Below are 18,198 nucleotides of genomic sequence, written 5' to 3'. Positions count from 1 at the left end.
ATTTTGGATCAACATGCTGTGATAAGGATTTACATGTCGTCATGATGCTTTACTATGCAATTTGTGTGTTTTGCAAGTAAACTCTATAGGACAGTATTATTGTAGGCCTTGACACCCAAATGTGTGCCAAGTAAAGCATGGAATAAGGTGGCTGTGCCCAAAGTGCAGGGTTAGTTAAAATCCCTGCTTCGCTGTTTAGCGCAAGTGTGTGATCCCGGGCAAATCATTTTATCTTACCCTGACTTCAACTGCAAAAATGGGAGTGCTTATAAGTGATTACGTTTACAACCTTACGATAGAAGTGTTTTAAGAAGTGTAGGGACCAATTGGTGTACCCTGGTGCTTCCTGCTAGTGGCTGCAATACTGTCACATAGAATTGCATTATTGCTGCATGGGTCCTCCCCCAGTCTCAATTGCTGCACTGGTCATCCCCCAGTCTCTTATTACTTGATTTGACAGGCAGACATATATAGTCTCACCAGCCAGTCAGTGCACCAGAGATTCTAGTATAGCGGACCAACTGTGGTAGAACCAACAAAACATGTTCTCCCCTGATGCTCCCGCCCACTGAAGTTGCTTGGGTCGTCCAGAGTACTGCCCCAGACTCTGCCATGTCCTGTTATGCTATGATATGGAGTCTTTCATTGCACACCATCTGCCATTTCCACACTTTCTAGGACCTTCAGGATCTGCAAGAAGTGGGTGTTTTCAGACTTAAAGAAGAGAGTTAACTGATTGTAACACTAGAATCGTCTCATTACAATGAGTAAAGAAGAAAATTGCCCTCACACAAGCAGGTTTGCCACTCCTCCACTGTCTCTGACGTTCGCGCTTCTTCCAACATTTGAAGGGTTAACCGCGCCTAAATTTTAGCAAAGGTGCCCCCCTGGATGTGCGCACTTGCATTTTGTTAGGCAGAGAGGTAAGGGAAGCCTTTCCCGAAACTGGCCATGTTAAAGTTTCACTGTGTTTGTTCAACAAAATGTACTTTAACAAATGCAGTAAAACTTTAAAGCTGCTACTTTCAAGAAAGACTTCCATCGCCTCTATGCATATTGTGCTTTAAAATATACTATTTGATAGTTGGTCCCCACACCAGACCACTGGGGGGGTGGAGAGGGGTTGGGATAAGAACAGTGGGGGCAGAGCCTCCAAGTTTGCCCCGCTATTTTCAGAAGTGGCCCCTCCCATCACCACTTAGCTCTACCCACCCACCTGAAATGTACGTTTTGTTGCACCCCTGGTATCCAGTAAAGTGTTCTGAATGCTCCGTTGAAGTAACGGGCTGCGCTGTAGGAGCAACCTGCGCTTCTACAAGCAGACTGCCTTCAGAAGACTAGTTCTTCCGAGAGCGGTCTGCTCGATGATACACAGGATATGGGAGCCCCTGGGTCTGCGGGACGGGGCGGCGCAGCACAGAGTAGGTCACATGGTGGGCTCACTTTTCTGAAAGGCTGATGGGATTGAGGCACAGTTTCATGTGGCACATGAATGTTTAGGTGTCCAACAGCAATGACAGTTCATGTGAAAGGCTGCTAGGAAAGTAAAAGAATGGAGTTGCTAGTGAGGCCAGCAAGTTAGGTCACAGCCAGTCTGGAGGTTATGCTAATGTCGGAACTCTGGGCTAGCTAGCCTTTTGGTTGTAGCCCCTGAGATTCTATCCGGGGCTATAGCCCCTTCTGCCCCATAGCAATACCACTGGGGGTGGGACCCCGAAACTCTCACTTCAGGCCAGTGGCTTTGAAAGGCCAGAAGGGCTGGATTAGAGTCCAGTACATGTCAGACAGGTAGGGCGGGTATTAAGTTAGTCTGGAGTAAAGGTGTGGGCGTTACCTGTTCTTGGGAGGCGAGCTCCATTTCGTCCACCAGAGAACAGAAGTCGGAGCCCGGCGCTGGCGGTCGAGGGTCCCCACTCTGCTGCCACAAGAGTGCCTGGGTTTGCGCTGCCAATGCTTCCTGTAGCTCCTCTATCTCCACCCGCAACCGCAGATTCTCCTGGCATGAAGGAGGGGAAAAAAGGAGGTCGCTTGTATAGTCATTGGTTGGTAACTTTCACGGAGGCACGAGACAGGAAATACAGAGCGCTCAAAGCTGTACAGTATAGTCGGGGATGAGCAGGGTTGGCTACGCCATGAACCTCACCTGCACCATGTTCTCCATCGCATTACTCAAGTTGCCCTGCTGCTTCTCGCGGGGGAAATCTTCCTGGGGAGGTTTGGGCAACCGACTGGGGGCCTCTTCTACCTCCCCCCACAAATCCGGCAACTCGTTTTTGAGACCCTCGATAACCTGCAAGTAGGACAAGGAAGAAAATCTAACATCTAGGCGTTTCATAATTAACAACACCAGTTCTTATATAGTGCTAGCTCACCCAAGGGCATCAAAGCGCTTGCTGTAATAACAATTACCCACCAAAGCGTGGTACTCAATGTATCGACTTCGGAAGAATGGGAAAGGGTGATCAGGCCCCGCTGGAATCCGAATCTGCAACAGCAGGCTGCACACAGATCTCAGAAACAAGCGCTCAACTCGCCGTGCTATCTGCCAGCCTGTTTTAGGAAGGGACTACATTTGAGGCGCCCAACTTCTAAGATCCTGGGTTTCTGTTCTCCTATAGGGCAACCAAGCTGCCAGTACGCTGGTTACACCAACTGGGTACCCTGTCTTTCAATAACTGCCAGCCCAGGGGTCCTGTTCTGCGCAGAGACCCATGCTTCCAGTCCCAGACCCAGATCTAGGATGCTGCCCTTTTTCAGATTAAAGGGGGGGGGGCTAAATCTTTTCTTTTATAGGATGTAGGTATAGACCGTGCCAGGGCGGAGTAGCAGCCTGCTCTCGCAGAGGTCGAAGTGTGTGGGAGCTAAAAGGCATGAGAAAATCCGCTATCGTTCCCTTACTTTTTGTAAACTGGAGCGCCGTTCCTTGATGCCAGGAAACAGGACTTTATTGCATTCCCCCTACTGGGGGTTCGAACCTGGGTCCTGCTTGGAACACTAGTCCGACATCCTCCTGAGCCATATTGCAGCCACTGCTTTGCTTGCGTTGATTTGAATAGTTTGCCTGGGCCCTGGGCGTGGAGCACATTCTAGAGTCGCCACATAGTCCCATCCCGAAGTGATGAGCGGACACCGCACGAGTAAAGTGAATCTGCTGCAGCTCTGGTTGGGAGGGGGTGTCTGTAGTCTTGGGCATGTTCCTAACGAGGTGCCAGTGGTGGGTGATGAGAAAGAGGAGGGCGCATAAAGCTGCATGCTGTGGGAGAACAATGACAACGTAATGGTGGTCGTCTACGATTTTGTTTTTAAAATGCCTTCGTTTCCTTCGTTGATAAACAAAACAAAAAAGAATACTGCTGGTTTAATGGAGGATAGTCGGGACACAGGTATTGGGATGGGTACGAGGTCAGTGGGGAGATTTCTGCACTCTTCGATCCCCGAATTCGGTTATCCCCGAGTGTGCAATGCATACATACCTGGCTCATGGCTTCTTTCTCAGTCTCGCGGGCTCTGCGCTCGCGGGTCACAGTCTCCTCCAGCTTCAGCGCATGCTCCTGCAACCTCTGCAGGGAGTCCTGCAGATCGGACACGTCGTCCTCCAGGCAGTGAACTTTCTAGAAGAAGAAACAGAAGCCAGGTTTGTAGACATCGCCTTCTTACCAGTGTGTCATTCTGCAGGTAGTGCACCCCCCTCATCGCAAATCTCTTCAGGGACCCCCCTCTCATCCCATGTTACCGGAATCTCTAAAAGGGATCCACTGCCTGGCTCTCTGCAAGTAGGCACAGCAAGGCGCTCCCCCTCGCCTCCTGGAAGTGCGTCACTCGTATCACTAAACTCTGTAAGGGCAGGACCCCTCATCTCATACCTGTATGCTATACTACTTCCAGCTCATTGTGGCAATTTCTCTCTCCCACTTCCCTTCCTTGGAAGGTCATCAGAGAGTGCACTCACATTCCATCTCCTGGCAAAATATCAGGAACTCTCCTGCGTGTCCTGTGAAACTCATTTCTAAGATATGCAGGGAGCACATACTCAGACATATAGTCACCAAGTACTGCAAAGGGCTCCCCCTGGTCCCCACTAATCAGGTGCTGTCCTCTTTCTATGTTGCACAGGGTGAAAAGGAAGAGGAAATGACGAAACGGCGAGGGGTCAGGATCGAGACCAAGAAAAAAAAAAACAATAGTAGGCATCAGTGCAAGTACTAGGCGGTCTAGGTCAGTATTGTGGACGTTTTACGCTTGTAAGCAGGGTCGGACAGGGCCATAAAATTGTCTCGGGCACCAATGAAAAAGTGGCCCACAGTTGCAAATGGCTATTCACTCCTTTTGTGACACTGTTTCGGCAGTACCCAAGGGGAGGTTTTTTGATTAAATGTGATGCACATTTTGCATTTTAAAGAATATTTTTTCAGCAACACTGGTCAAAACTATTAGCCGCATTGTGAAATAAACTGGCCCACATTGGCCAAAAAAGTGGCCCACTTTGACCCCAAAAAATGGCCCCACCAACATTTAGTGTTTTTGGCTCGGCCATGGACCTGTTGCCCTATAGACCAGTCCGAGCTTGCTTGTAGGTTTTAAGTCACAATGCGATCTTTGCACTGCAGTGTATAGCCAGAGGTAGCATCGAAGAAATCAGATTTTGCCAGAGGCTTCCATTCTAGCAGAACTGACACCCCCCACCCCACCCTCCGCCCACCTCCCTATGCCACAACTCTTCTTCCAAAATGGACCCGATTCTCACAAAGCATATTTGAAGCATTTCATATTAATCTTTAGGCGTTTGTTTAGTGCGCCTCTGTCGCTTCTCTAGTCTTACAATGGTTCTTTTATGACGCGCTTAATACCGGAGACCAGTTTCTAAGCTCGAGACCGGGATAATGCACCGTCTTACTTTCAAGACAAGCACGTTGCCCCGAGCCATCCTCCCAGCCCGTGCTCCTTATTTACGTTACCTACCCTTCATTCTTAGTCACCTCCTCTCTCTTGCCCATCACTGCATTCTCCGTCTCATTTACTTTTCTGGACACCACTTCTGTTTGGGGAGGCTCCAAAAAGGTCAGGAGCCAGCAATTTCCATCTTTGATGATTTTTGCAATTTTTTTCCCTCGTCAACCGAGCACCGCCACTGAATCTCCTTCCAATCTCCCTTACATCTGGAAGGAGGAACCTGAAGTCCTCGTATTTGTAAAATATCAAATAGCCTCCTCACTTCCACCCCAATAACGCTCAGCCTGTCTTTCAGCAACTACCTCTGCAATCTAACCTTTTTGCACACTCACACAGTGATCCACCGTCTCTGGGCTGCCGCGTGCCTCAATTCCCAGAAGGGCCCCTCCCCAAAAACGTCCATCCTTGCAGCCCTGCATGTCCCACTCTTAGCCAATTCAAGATGGTTTCCCCATCTGCATTCCACCTGCACCTCTTACTCAGAACCTTCCTTTGTGCTGCATGCAATTGCCTCCTTTTCCTGCTCACACCCCATCTGCTTTGTCACCCTTAATGCTTCCTTTCACAACCACCTGCACCTCATCCATGCTTAAGGGGATCACTATACCCACACCTTCCCTTTTTTGTGGCCTCATACGCGGCTCTGCCCACCAACTAGTTTCCGAACCTCCCATAATGACTGGGGACGCACGCCAATTCAATCACCATCCCTCCTACTTTGCAGCTCTCCAACCGCTGCCTAATCTGCATTACAGTATCTTTTCTATTTCTGTTCCCTTCCTTTTTAGCTCGCAACGCACTCGGCGAGTCCACAAACCGCACCACTCCTCCATAGCTCCAATCACTGCCATTAACTCCGCTATGCAGATTGAGACACTATCCGATAGCCCCACCATCTCTCTTCCTCAAAGTAGTAGGTCATACCCACTTTGATACCTTCCAGGTCCCTGGAACCACCTGTATACACTTGGGCGCCTTCAAACACCTGCCCGCCCCCCACATGCCTCATCTCCAATTTTTATGTCTCCATTCTGTCTGCACTCTTTTTTTAGCACCATCTTTCCAAAGTCCACACAAATCCTCAGGTCTTGCAAGCCAGGACTCAGTGCCGCCCCCCCACCCAGCTAAAATGAGGAACATTAAATGTCCTCTTTCAATTTATGAAATAAAGCCAACATCAGGGACCGAACCACTGCACTATATAACCGGATTAAAAATAAACTAAAAAGGTGAAAACATGCACACCTTTTAACGTTTTCAAAAACACTATTAAATGAAAATATCCTCTCTTGGTTTTGTGTGTGTTGATTTTATGAAAGGCAAATGCCATTCGTCCTGTGCAATTTAGGTGCTTATGCAAGGCCAATTTAATTAAATGTGCATATTTCAACTTGATATGCTAATTTCTGGTGACATCACATCCCATTGCGTCAAGTCCCCCCACTTTCATTTTTAGGCCTGGACCCCTACATGCAACATCCATATGGGCAACATCCCTCTGTTGACATTCTCCACAATCCGTACCGCCTCCACCCGAGACGCTTCACCAATCTGTCATGAAACGCAAAGCCGCCACCCCTTTCTCTCCCAGTTTCTACTTTTGTATTCATGCATCCAATTAACACCCAGACACTTCTTCACTGCGTGCCACTCACTGAAAAATTGACATGTCAGCCAATATTTAACACTCAGATCCTTCCTTCTAAGATCCAGTTCTGAACACTAATTCAATCCTATCCTCTGTCCTCAACCACCGCCCTTGCCATTCATCCATCTCACCAGCCACACATTCACCTGCTTCGCTCTTCGCCTCCCGTTTCCCCCAAAATCCACTTCTTTGTGCTTTTTGCCACTGCCCTCCACTCAATTCCCTGCTCCCCATTTTACTTCCTGACACTTTCCTTTCTCATGCCCCTTGTGTACTGTCTGAACCAGACCTGCCTAAATTGGAAAAAAAAAAAAAAACTGGAGATCCAGGTCATCCAATGCCCCGCCCACATCCGTCCAAAACCCCGCCCACATAGCTAAAAAACCCAAGCACCATGGTATGATGCCAGAAAAGGTGCAGGATTTGCTTGCTGTGCGGTCTATCCACCCACACCTCCACGTGATTGGCCACTAGCTGTATGTTTGTAGCCAATCATTTTATGGTGTGGGAGGGCTTATGAACACTCCAGGAAATCCTGGAGACTCCATGGTTTCCACCAGACAGGAATCTGAAAACAGAGTCTCTGGGACAAACCCAGAGACTAGGTGCAGGTCTGGTCTGAACTATGGCAAAGTTTTGCAATTGCAGCAGAAATCGACTGTAGTTTTGAGTACAAAGAGCATGTGGGGTGCGTCAAAAAGTTCTATGAGGTAAATGGAACCCAATACCTAGCCCAGCTGCTTTGCAAGACTCTGGGCCTATGGAATGGTGAGCACATATGCGTACTCAACTGAGTGACTATAAAGAAGACTATAGCTTTTAATGGGCGGCCTATCCTCTCCAAGTAACAGTCCAAGGCAGTATTAAGACGGATGGGGGACTAGGCCCCTTCTGGCTGGCAGATGTTCTATTGTGGGGAATCCCACTAACCAGTAATGGCGTCTATGTCACAGAGCCCTGGCCCATGTCTAACAAACCTTTGGACATCGTCAGAGACAGGAAAAATAAAGACAAATTAAATGGCGGTTTCTAAGTTCAAAGCCTGGGGGTTAAATGAGTTGACAAACCAAACAGCTGCGGAGAGAGGGTGGAGCAAATAGATAAATACAACCCCCCCAAAATAAATAAATAAATAAATAAATAAAACACACCTGTACAAAGTTTTATTGCCATTTTATCCTAGGGAAAGTACGAACCCCTTCTCTGGGATCCAGGTGCAGAACTTTCACTTCACCTATACAAGAAAATTCGAACAGCTTTTGCCGGAACATCCTGGTTACTGCAAGTGGACACCCACCGTAGCATTGCAGCAGTGCAAATCCCAATAATATTGACCAGTGAACCCCAGAAGCAAAGCTAAGCATGACATCGCTGTGCCGCACTGCCCTCTAGTGTACCCTTTCTCAGCGAAATGCTGTTCAATCCCCTCATCGAGATCGGACACTCCCCTTATTTCCTGCTCTCCCTCCCGCCATAAAGCCAACTCAGTCACGTTACATCCCCTTATTTTCTCTGTACGAGTTACTCTTTCTATCCGAGCAAAACACACTGAATAAGAAACTGGTTACCATCGAGCACAGATTCAAATAAGCTGGCTTCAAACCTGCTCTCCGCAAGGAGTTGGATTGTAGATTCTCAGTCACAGTGTTATGAACAGTTCCTAGTGATTTCTCGGCATGTTATGTTAAAGGTTCTTATACCGCCCAATGTCACCACCTACCTAGTCCTTTGGTGCTCTGGCGGATCTGTAAGGCAAGAGGGTGGGGGGGGGGGTTGTAAGTTACTAGGACTGAGTGGGAAAAAGAGCGAGGGAGCTGTGATGGGCTGCTGGCAGCTTCAGTTCGGTTTACACCGTTTGCCGAGTGTAGGTGTGTTTCTCGGGTGGTAGCCGTCATGTGCTGTTGTGCGAGGCTGTGTGTGGTTTGTTTCGCTGTCTGCTGAAGTCCAGTATCCCGGGTCTGGCTTTGGTACTGCAGGGAAATCACTTCTCTTGGATCCACTCCCCTCTCCGACCCTCTTCTGCATGGGGTCAACCCTATGCCCTTCTATCCAGACCCTTACCTGCATCTTGTGCAGGTATACCTCGCCACCACTCCGGGCCTACTGCAATTCTACATCCTACCCCTAGTGTTAAAATGGATTTCTAAAATCAACCCGGGGGTGGTAGGGGGTAGGGAGAGTGCGGGCGGTGTTTGTAGGCCATCCTAGTTATGGTGAACATGGAGTCCGAGTTTAGCCAAAAACCCAATCAAGGCACGTAAAAGAGCAGTTAACAGCTTAGTCTCAGGGGTGCGTCAGAGTGGCATAGGCCCCAAGTAAGTCCACACAGAATAGCTACACACTAATTCAGCTTAGTGTAAGGGTGCAGAAGAAGGCGAGTGACGCACAGGGTTTTCCTTTCGGTTTAAATAAAAACCATGCCACCTATCTGTATTTCTAAGAGGGGGGTTTCCCTGCCTCAAACAAACTAAGGATTCTGTCAGGAGGTCTTGACACCATCCACCATTGTGTCAAAAACCTATTTCCTTCCCTTACACTCCAAATCAACTAAGGAAAATCAGGTGGCGGTCTTTGTCCAGAAGAACGGTTCCCTTCTGCCGCACAATACTTCAGGTTTCCTGGTAAGAAAGAGGAAATGTTCTTCTTTGAGGGCACAACTTGTCTTAAAAAAAAGGATTCCTTGGAGTGGCTCTCTGCCGAGGCACAAATAAAATAAACTCTAAGAACTTCAGGTTAAGGGGGACAGCTTTTTCCTTTTTGCCTTCTCATGGCTTGTCTTACTATGCTCACAAACACCAGGGGGAATGACTCCCTTCCCCTGGTCTCCTAGGCCTCTCGCCAGGTTCATAAACAAAAGCAGAGGAGTCCTTCTCAAGGGTAGGTCTCAGTTTAGAGGACGTTAGCAGTTGGATGTCCAGTAATTGGCTGCAACCTAATCCAAATAAAAACAGAGGTTGCCCGGTATGGACCAAAACATCTGCTTTGCAAGGATAGATGCCCCCCTCCTCCTTTTTTCTTATGATCTGAATTGAAGTATATTTTTAGGATAAAAAATCTTGGCTGCATACGCAGAACGACCTCGGCTGCGAAAAACTAAATTGGGGCTAAAGTGCAGCCAGTTTTCTAAACCTTGCGCCTTTTACGGCCCGCCTTCTCCTTTGTTCCTGAGAAGGACGATGCAGCAATGGTGGTAGCCTTCGTAAATTCACAACTGAATGACAACCGTCTAGCTGGTGTTCTGGCCAAATCCATCGACTGCTGAAGGTGCAAAATATGACAGTCAGACCGGGGTTGGGAGTAAGTTCTCACTCATCTCAGGCTTGCGTTTGTCCATCCACTGTTTAGATGTAGCGGATAGGATCGAGTTTAAGATTGGGTGTATAGTATATAAATGTCTGAACAACCTAGCACATTTGTATCTGGCAGAGAAGCTAAGCCTCCGCCAACCAACCTGGGCCCTTCGATCAGGGTATAAGCCGTTTATGGTTATACATTCCCCCTCTTGTGTACCCAAGGGAGATCGTAGATTTTCTGTGCATGAACCTAAACTATGCAATAGCCTGAAGTGAAAGATTAGGAAAGCAGAGTCCCATTTTCACTTCTGCAAAAATTGACTCAATTATAGCCAGTTAGTTAAGCTTCCTGGAAACCTGTACCCTCTTATAGTTCGTTTATATGACACCACCAACCTGGTTCACCACCTGACTAGGTTCTGCTATTACAAAGAACATTCTTCTCAAGACTGTGTCAAGGGTAACGCTTTCCTTCCCCTTTGTCTGGAATAATGCCAATTCCCTTCACCATAGAGACCCCCAGCTTTGCTGGATTTTGAGGACTTGATTCTTTTACCTGGAAACAGTGGGAGCCTTTTTTATCTCACTCTTTCATGTATTTTGATGTGTATTTTACTCTTGTGTTCTTTGATTATGGAGATGTCAAAAACGCCATAGGCATCATCTTTTCATGTGCGTCCCTCAGTGCAGTTACACAGGGATTTCTTTTTAGACTTTCAAAAGGTTTAAATACCTTCTCTGGGATAAACCGTTTCCCAGAGAACGGAAGGTTAAATTGACTTTACTAGTCTTTTTAAATTCCTAGACCTAGCACACACCATCTTCCTATAGAGTGCTGGAGGGGTTACCTAGTATCCCCCTGTGTCTAGAAACTCCCGTAGCAGTCAAATGCTACCCTTTCCTATCGAAATGGCTGGTGGCAATGGTTTTACAACAAACTACCATGATTTTTCCCGACCGCGAACACCAGTAGCTAATAATTGTGAGAGCCATGTTTTTCAAGATGGCGCCTTAAGCCCCTTTGTTTAAACAGGTCCCGGTCTTTTTTTTGCCATTTCTTTTTGGAAAGGTCCTTCTAGAGTTTCTCTGCGTGCCATACTAGGTTTGGTCCCTTTGTTTATATGCCTTTGGCGGGCTTCAGGACTGAAGACAGCCTCTGGCGCCAGAGTGTCTGGGGTGGGCAGGAAGTGTGGGAGGTGTCTGAAACTCCCTGTGCTTAGTCTCCTAGGAGACCCAAATGCACTATGCACTCTGGCTTGATTGGCTGGCTGATGGTCCGGCAAGGACAGCCACCCTGTTGGGTGAGTGGCAGCTAGGCTGGAGTGAATGGGAGAAAATTGTTAAGGTGAGTCTCTTGGACTGGAAAGCAGAGTCGACCACTGGAACGAAAGAACCGAAGACGAGGTGGAAGAGGACAGCTGCTACAACTACGGGACCGTTGGTTTGCCTGGTGAAGCCCTGCTGCAGGTCAGAATCACCAAGTTCATCTCGAGAGAGAAACCCTTCAAGGACTTCTTCCTTTGAGTTGGTGGGACCAACCAACTTGTGAGCCACCTGGATACCATTCTCAGAGCTGGTTAGGATTAACCAGGGGGAAGGCCACCAGCTTGTGTGCTTGACGACAGCTACTCGAAGTGAAGATTCTTCCATTTTTGCCAGCTTGTTTGATCCGTCCCCATGCAGGAGTCCCTTGACAGCCTCCCTCTTGTCCCCACGACTGAGGCTCGGGAACAGTGAGATCTGCAGGAACTGCCAGGAACCAACGTCTTCAGCTGCATCTTTTCTTCATATTAAGGTACTGTGCCAACCCAATTGAGAGAACTTACCTCTTGAGGTGAAAGTTCGTGAAACTTTCCCAACTTGCAGGCCTAATCAGCTTGTGACCCCACATATGATTCTTTTTCGTACAAACTACTTCTGAGAACTTGGGCAAAGACTTCACCGTTTACTACAAGAACTGCTCTTTCCTATCCAAAACACTAGTACATTGACTTTGGCCCAGACCTATTGAACTGAATAGAGTCCTCTAGTGAACTACAATTATTTGCACTGCCTAAAAGTATTTGTGATCTATTTTATTAACTTGTGCCTTTTTCCTTCCATTTAAATTAACTGATTTACTCAGAAACGTATTGGTTTGGTACTGAAGTATATTTGTGTATGATATTAAGTTGCCTCCTTCTAGTGAATGTTTTCTAAACAACTCTAATAAATTAATAAGTGTTTTACCAAGAAACCTTTAGTGTAAGTGTCTACTGACCTCTGTGTAACATCCTTGTACTGCTCACATTCCCTCTTGAGATAAGCCTGGCTGCTCAGCTCGCTACCACAAAACTGTGTAGTACAGACTTATACCAAAGGTTGGTTTTGCTTACACCTGTAGTCCTAATTGTATGTGGTGGTCCCAGAGGGTACTGCATGCAATTCTGCCTAACAACAGTCAACCTGGCTCTTCTCGGTCAGGTACTGAGACTATGAAGATCAATAAATAAAGATGCACTGAACTGTTATGGGTATGGGTCCAAGACTCTCACTTTCTGATTTACAGTCCACCTAGTGTACTGTCCTGCCAGGTACAATAACTATGAGGAAGCTTCACCCGCATGCACTTTCCACCTGGCATACACTCCTGCCAGGTGCTGTGTCTATGAGGAACAACGAAGACACTTTTATAGGTACGGGTCCCAGACTCGTGTTTTCTATCTTCCTTCATTTTCTCTGCATTGTTGGGTTTGCCAGTTTAACCACTTGGATTAGGGTCCCAGCACCTTCCCCACCACCTGCATACCTTTTCTCTTGTCTGCAATTGTCTCTGGGCCTTTTGGCTGCCTGCGGTCTGCCGTGGAGCCCGGGTGAGCTCAGTTTGGTCTGCAGCACCAATCTTCTTCCTGGCAGCTATCCTGCTGTCCAGGATTCTCAGTCACCTGGAGCATGCTTCCACCAGCCTGCCGTCACCTCTTCTGGATGGGGGCCTACTCTGGAGCTTTAGGCTTCTTCAGTGGCGTCCTCGTCTTCTCTTGTACACACAAAACCGGCCTTTACGGTTCCTCCAGGGAGGTAGACTCTTTGGCCAAGTCTTCCTACACTTTTTATCTAACAGAATTGGCTTTATCAAGTTTTCTAGACTGCTCACTTTGGTTCTGCAGGGTACTCCTTAGAACTCCGTGGCTCTTCCTCGTCACAGTAATAAATTGGCCATTCTCCAAGGAGTCAACAGAGCCCTTCTTCCTTGTTCTGGTATTGTAAATGGTAAGTCTATTTGTGTAGTCCTTGCTCTTTCTTATACCACCAATATAGGAAGTACTGGGATGAGGAAAACGTATAGGAACAGTAGGAATGGTACTGGTGTGGGTTGGTGAGGAAGGTGGGCTAGGGTAAGCTGGGCTATGGGGATACCATGTTCTCCCCAGGTTGTCACTGATCCCATAGTGGGCTTCCCTACCCATGAGATCCACCCACTGAGTACCACCCCCTGGGGGACTATCAGGTATCGGCCTCACCTCCCTGACCTCATGGGAAGGGGCTCGCCATAGGGGAGAAGTGACGACTGTCTAATGTGACGAATCCCCGGATGTCAATTGATTAGACCTTAAAGAACATACTAAGAAATTACTACCTGATAGTTTTATCATCACATGCAACCATATATCACAAATATATACATTCACCAGAAGGTTCACTTACAATGCATCAATCAACAATTAACCAGGTAAGTAGTCGGATGCAGATAAAATTCATAGAATACAATGCCAATTCCCTTTCACTTAAGAAGACCAGCCCTTGTGCCCAAAAATCAGATTCCCGTACAGGTATCTCCAGGGAAGGTATTCTCAACAAGGATTCAACGGGCTTGTGGTGGTGATATAAAACAATTTCAAAGTTAAATAGGTATTTGTTCAAATATGTACTTCTCTCAATCCCAGTCCCAGGGCTAGGATAGTCTACCCAGGTTCGATGACCAAAGGTAAGCAGAGGGAGTTAGGGGACAAGGGCACAATGGGCTTTGCACCCAATTGAGGGTGAGGGTGAGCAACAGGAACAGTTAAGTTTAATTACCTGAACCCCTTCACTGCCTGCCCCCTGGAGTTTCCCAGGTCACACTTTGGGTAGTCAGAGAATCGCTGTGGACACAATCCTGCATCCTGTGTTTTGGCGAGGGGTGCCCAGGGATTGCAGGTTTCAGTGCTTCTTCTGGTCAGGTTTAACTTCAAGATGCAACACCAGAGGGTGAAGAATGCAAACTGTTGCAGTGCAGACTCATTCAGGACATTTCACAGGATGGAGGAAGGAGAGTTCAATGGACAGTCGTCACTTGCATGCAGTAACAGGCGATCTTCCAGGCACAGCCTCTTTTGATGCTAGGAAGCTGCAATTCCAGGGGAAGTCGACTTATGGCACAAGCCGGTGACCACTAAATATCTGAGGCTCATCACAGAACTGCGACGGCTGCAGAGAGGTAGCCCACAGGGAGCTTCACTTCTTTTTGAAACAGTCCTGACTTTTTGAGCAGAAGTGTGTCCCATTGAAATCAACACCTGTTCCATCTTCTCCACCTCCCTTGCTCCTTATGTCAGGCAACCACTGCTGAATACAGGTCTTTGAACGCATGCCTGAGTTTGGGCATGCGTTATTCCAGACAGGTCACCATTCAGGTAAGGTGGCATGTTGGGAATTTTGTTCTCATCAAAGTGGGCAGTCCTATTGTGAAGATTATTCATGTTCCTACATGGTATCTACAGAACGGCCAGGATACCAATCACATGCTTGATCTTGGGTCTTTCCGGAGGAACTATGTCTATAATGGAGGTTCTGAGTGTCCCCAGACCACAACCCTCCTTCCTGTGGACCTGAACACCTTCTAGACTGTTACTGGTGAAAGCACGGTCCAGAGCCGTCTGAGGGAATATTCCAAGCGCCCGAGACTGCCAACTTGGGAGGGAAACCCAAGCACTCGATCACATGCCTCTGTCCAACCTCCACACATTACAGTTGGACCCTCTATATTTTGGCCAGCACATTCCTGAAATATATTGGGGATTTCTCTGCTTCAGCTTCCCCCTTTCATTTTTCCTCCAAGAGCCCCAACACAAATGAGTGTCACTCAGCCAGCAAAGCCTCCCAGTCGATTCCCCACAGTGGCCACTTTGGTTTCTAAACCATTCACCTTTTGGTGCAGGGCATTCAGGGATTGCAAGATGATCCTTTCCCCTGGAGACAGACGTTTCTCCTCAAGAGCCTCCATTTCTAGGGATCCATTGGACTACATCCTCCATCAGGCTGAAAGAAGTTGAGGCCCAGAGGGCTTCTGAGCACTTTCCTTAGTGGCAGGAACATAAATGGACACAATTGGCAAAGGTCTACCTAGGCAAATGACAACGAAAACAGAGAAAACAGTCCTCAGTAGCAACTCATTGGATCTAGGGGCGAGTGAGCATAGGAAGGTGATGGGAGATCCAACACGCAACATCCACAGATATGTTTTATTTCGCGTTTCAGTCATGTGTTGGGTGTAGTTGGTATTATATCCCTCAGCGTGGCTCTTGCATTCATCACGGAGATTCACGTTTGCATTCTTCCCACACGTTCAAGCTACTCCATTCAGTGCAAGCTGTGCAGATATTCACGGTTACCACCAAAATAAGCGTGCTCCGCCACTGTGGCTGGCAAACACTGGGGTGCATTGCCAATTCGGAGGACTGTGCCCAATGCACACGGCCGTTGAGAGCCTTCAATCCCCCCAACATCCTGAGAATGAATAACTGTCTGGTGACTCTGGGTTGCTACCGCTTGAAACATGTCCAGCACCCAAAACACCACTGCTAGGTCCTGCACACGTAGCGGTCCTCAAAACCGGAATAAGCAGCTATGCCAGCCTAAAAAAGCAAAGCAGCCCTGGAGTTTCACAGAGAAAGGCCCTCTTGAGGTTTAGGTTTGTGCCCCTCCACCTCCTAAAATGGGCAAATCAGATTGCAAGGAAATTTTGTAAAGCAATGCATTTTTTTAAATTGTTTTTTTATAATGCGCCCAATGATATACCCAAGTTCGGTTTCTAAGCGCGGATCCAAGACTTCCAAGACCAGCGTGTTGCCCCTGTGCACAAAAAACACGCACAGAATTTACCATTAATACCATCCATTCACACCAATTACCGTCACATCACCACAGTCGCCTTTCTTCTCAAGATACTGGACAGTGTGGCCTATACCCAATTTCTAGAGCCCAGCCATTTGCTTGGAATGAGGCAATCTAGCTTCCATCCTACAGAAACAGCCCTCTTGGACCTAAAAAAACAAATGGATACTATCAAGTATGTGTAAAACATATATGAAAGGTTATTTATAATGCGCTTAATACCCAGAGGTTTCTAAGCGCGGACCCAGGTATCAAACCTGTGTTGCTCCGTGTCATCTTGCTTCCAAGGTGAGGGCATTGCCCCCGAGATATCCTACCAAGCCTCTCTTCGGCCTTCATGACTCTTTGGGTGTCACCTACACCAATTTTGCAGAGGATACCCAAATACTCATCACCGGGAATTTCGCCCAGGACACCAACACAATAAATTCAGTATACAGCACCATACAAAATTGGATGGCCACACACACAACTTGTGTTTGAATGACAAAAAAAACAAGCTCCTCCTTGTAGGTTCCCCATTCGGTCTAAAAAATCTTGACTTCTCCTTCGCCTCCCTCTGCATCGATTGCACCGCCATCCCTGTCCTGCAACAGGTAAAAACCCTGGGGGTCCATCTAGAAGCAGAACTATGACCAAACACAAATGCTCCATCCTCCGCCACAGCCTACGCAACTCGGCTCATATCCCTGAGCAGACAATTCCTGGCTCCCAACAACTGCCTCATGCTTGCACAAGCTCTTATCATATCCAAACTGGATTAATGTAACGTACTCCTCATGGGCACCTCAGCCTCTAACCTAGCCAAGATTCAGTTACTGCAGAACAAAGTCCTGCGAGCTGCACTTGAGCTAAAGTGCTCCGACCACATGGTAGCCATCAGAGGGGAGGTTGAATGGCTGCCAATCAAAGCATGAAACAAATTTAAAACACCATCTCTTGCTCACAAGTGCATCTACAAAGAGGCCCCTACCTCAGCGACACTCTCTCCCAGACGCTTCCAGGACGAGTACTTCGATCTAGCTCCAATATCTCACTGGGTCAACCCACCCGTTACACAAGCAAAAGGCCTTTCTTCAGGCCTTCCGTAAAAATCTAAAAACGACTCTTCAACTAGCTGCTAGCTCACTGTATACACCTGCGCACTACTAGGATATCTGCCCCTATGCGCTACAAGCCGCAATGCCATCTCATGCTGTATGTATTCACGTGACTACTGTAACTAAGATATAAATATCCACTATAACCAGCACCACAATGCCCACAGGCTGCTGTGCGCTTAACAAATGTGAATAAATAAATAAGGGCCGGAGACTCTAGTTTTGGGGTCACTGCAATATCCCTCTGGAAAACTATCCCTGCGAATATCAAAAATGAACAATCCTACCATGCATTAAAAAGAAGACTTGTAACACCCTGGATGTTCGATAAGTATGATTAATGTATTACTCTGTATGTAACCTTTTTGCCATCCTCTGTAACTAACACTGATACCCCAGGGTTTGGGTGTTATATAAATGTCAAAAATAAAGTGGAGTAATCTAGTGGTTAGCTCATCCATCTATAATGTGGTGTTTAGTATTATCCTATTACACCATTGGTCCTGAAAAAATGGACTTGGTACAACACACTTTTAGAAATTTGACCATTTTAATTATTTCTTAAAATAAAAGGAGAACACTCCTAAAATGGTTTTCTAAAACATCAAAACCCAAGATTTCACCCACATGGTGGGTATATCAAAAACCTATAGGGATAAATTACAACAAAAATGTTACAACATGTAATAAACAGACACAGAACAATTATAACACTCTGCACTTCAAAAATATGTCACGTCACACAAAAACATATGCCGACATGTTTCAGTTCTTATCAACTTCAAATGCTTGAACTTTCTTCAGAGGAACCTTTCTTTACACAACAGTTTTCACCACCATGCAATCCAAGGTCAAGCTGGGGCAATCCAAAGAGACGGGCCACCTCTAAGTGGGACTACCGCTAGTGTCAAAATCCACAGTGTAGCTGCAAACTTCTTGAATTAAGTTTGTAATTTTAAACGAGCTTACGAAATAGCCCAACTGGTTCAGAGATCTCAATAACGATGAACCATCGGGTTAACTTCAACCAGGTCACCAACGGAACTCAAGCAAAATCCCATAGAAATGGAGATTC

The 18,198-nt window shown here is 47.1% G+C and overlaps 1 protein-coding gene across 1 annotated transcript in view; it reads right to left on the bottom strand.

The window, feature by feature from the left end:
- LOC138582763 (rab11 family-interacting protein 4-like) overlaps nt 1-18,198 on the bottom strand; it is a 100,551-nt gene that overhangs the window by 16,873 nt on the left and 65,480 nt on the right. Inside the window, exons 8-10 of the mRNA XM_069654382.1 lie at nt 3,474-3,611; nt 2,144-2,290; nt 1,835-1,996 (exon numbers count right to left, since the gene is read on the bottom strand). Of these exons, the coding sequence (XP_069510483.1) occupies nt 1,835-1,996; nt 2,144-2,290; nt 3,474-3,611 (447 nt within the window). The remainder of the gene's footprint in view (nt 1-1,834; nt 1,997-2,143; nt 2,291-3,473; nt 3,612-18,198) is intronic.

This window comes from Ambystoma mexicanum, chromosome 3q (genome assembly GCF_040938575.1).
Source record: "Ambystoma mexicanum isolate Mex_15411 chromosome 3q, UKY_AmexF1_1, whole genome shotgun sequence".
Lineage (NCBI taxonomy): Eukaryota > Metazoa > Chordata > Amphibia > Caudata > Ambystomatidae > Ambystoma > Ambystoma mexicanum.
The sequence above is the reverse complement of the archived record's forward strand: the minus strand, read 5'-3'. Positions and strand labels throughout refer to the sequence as shown.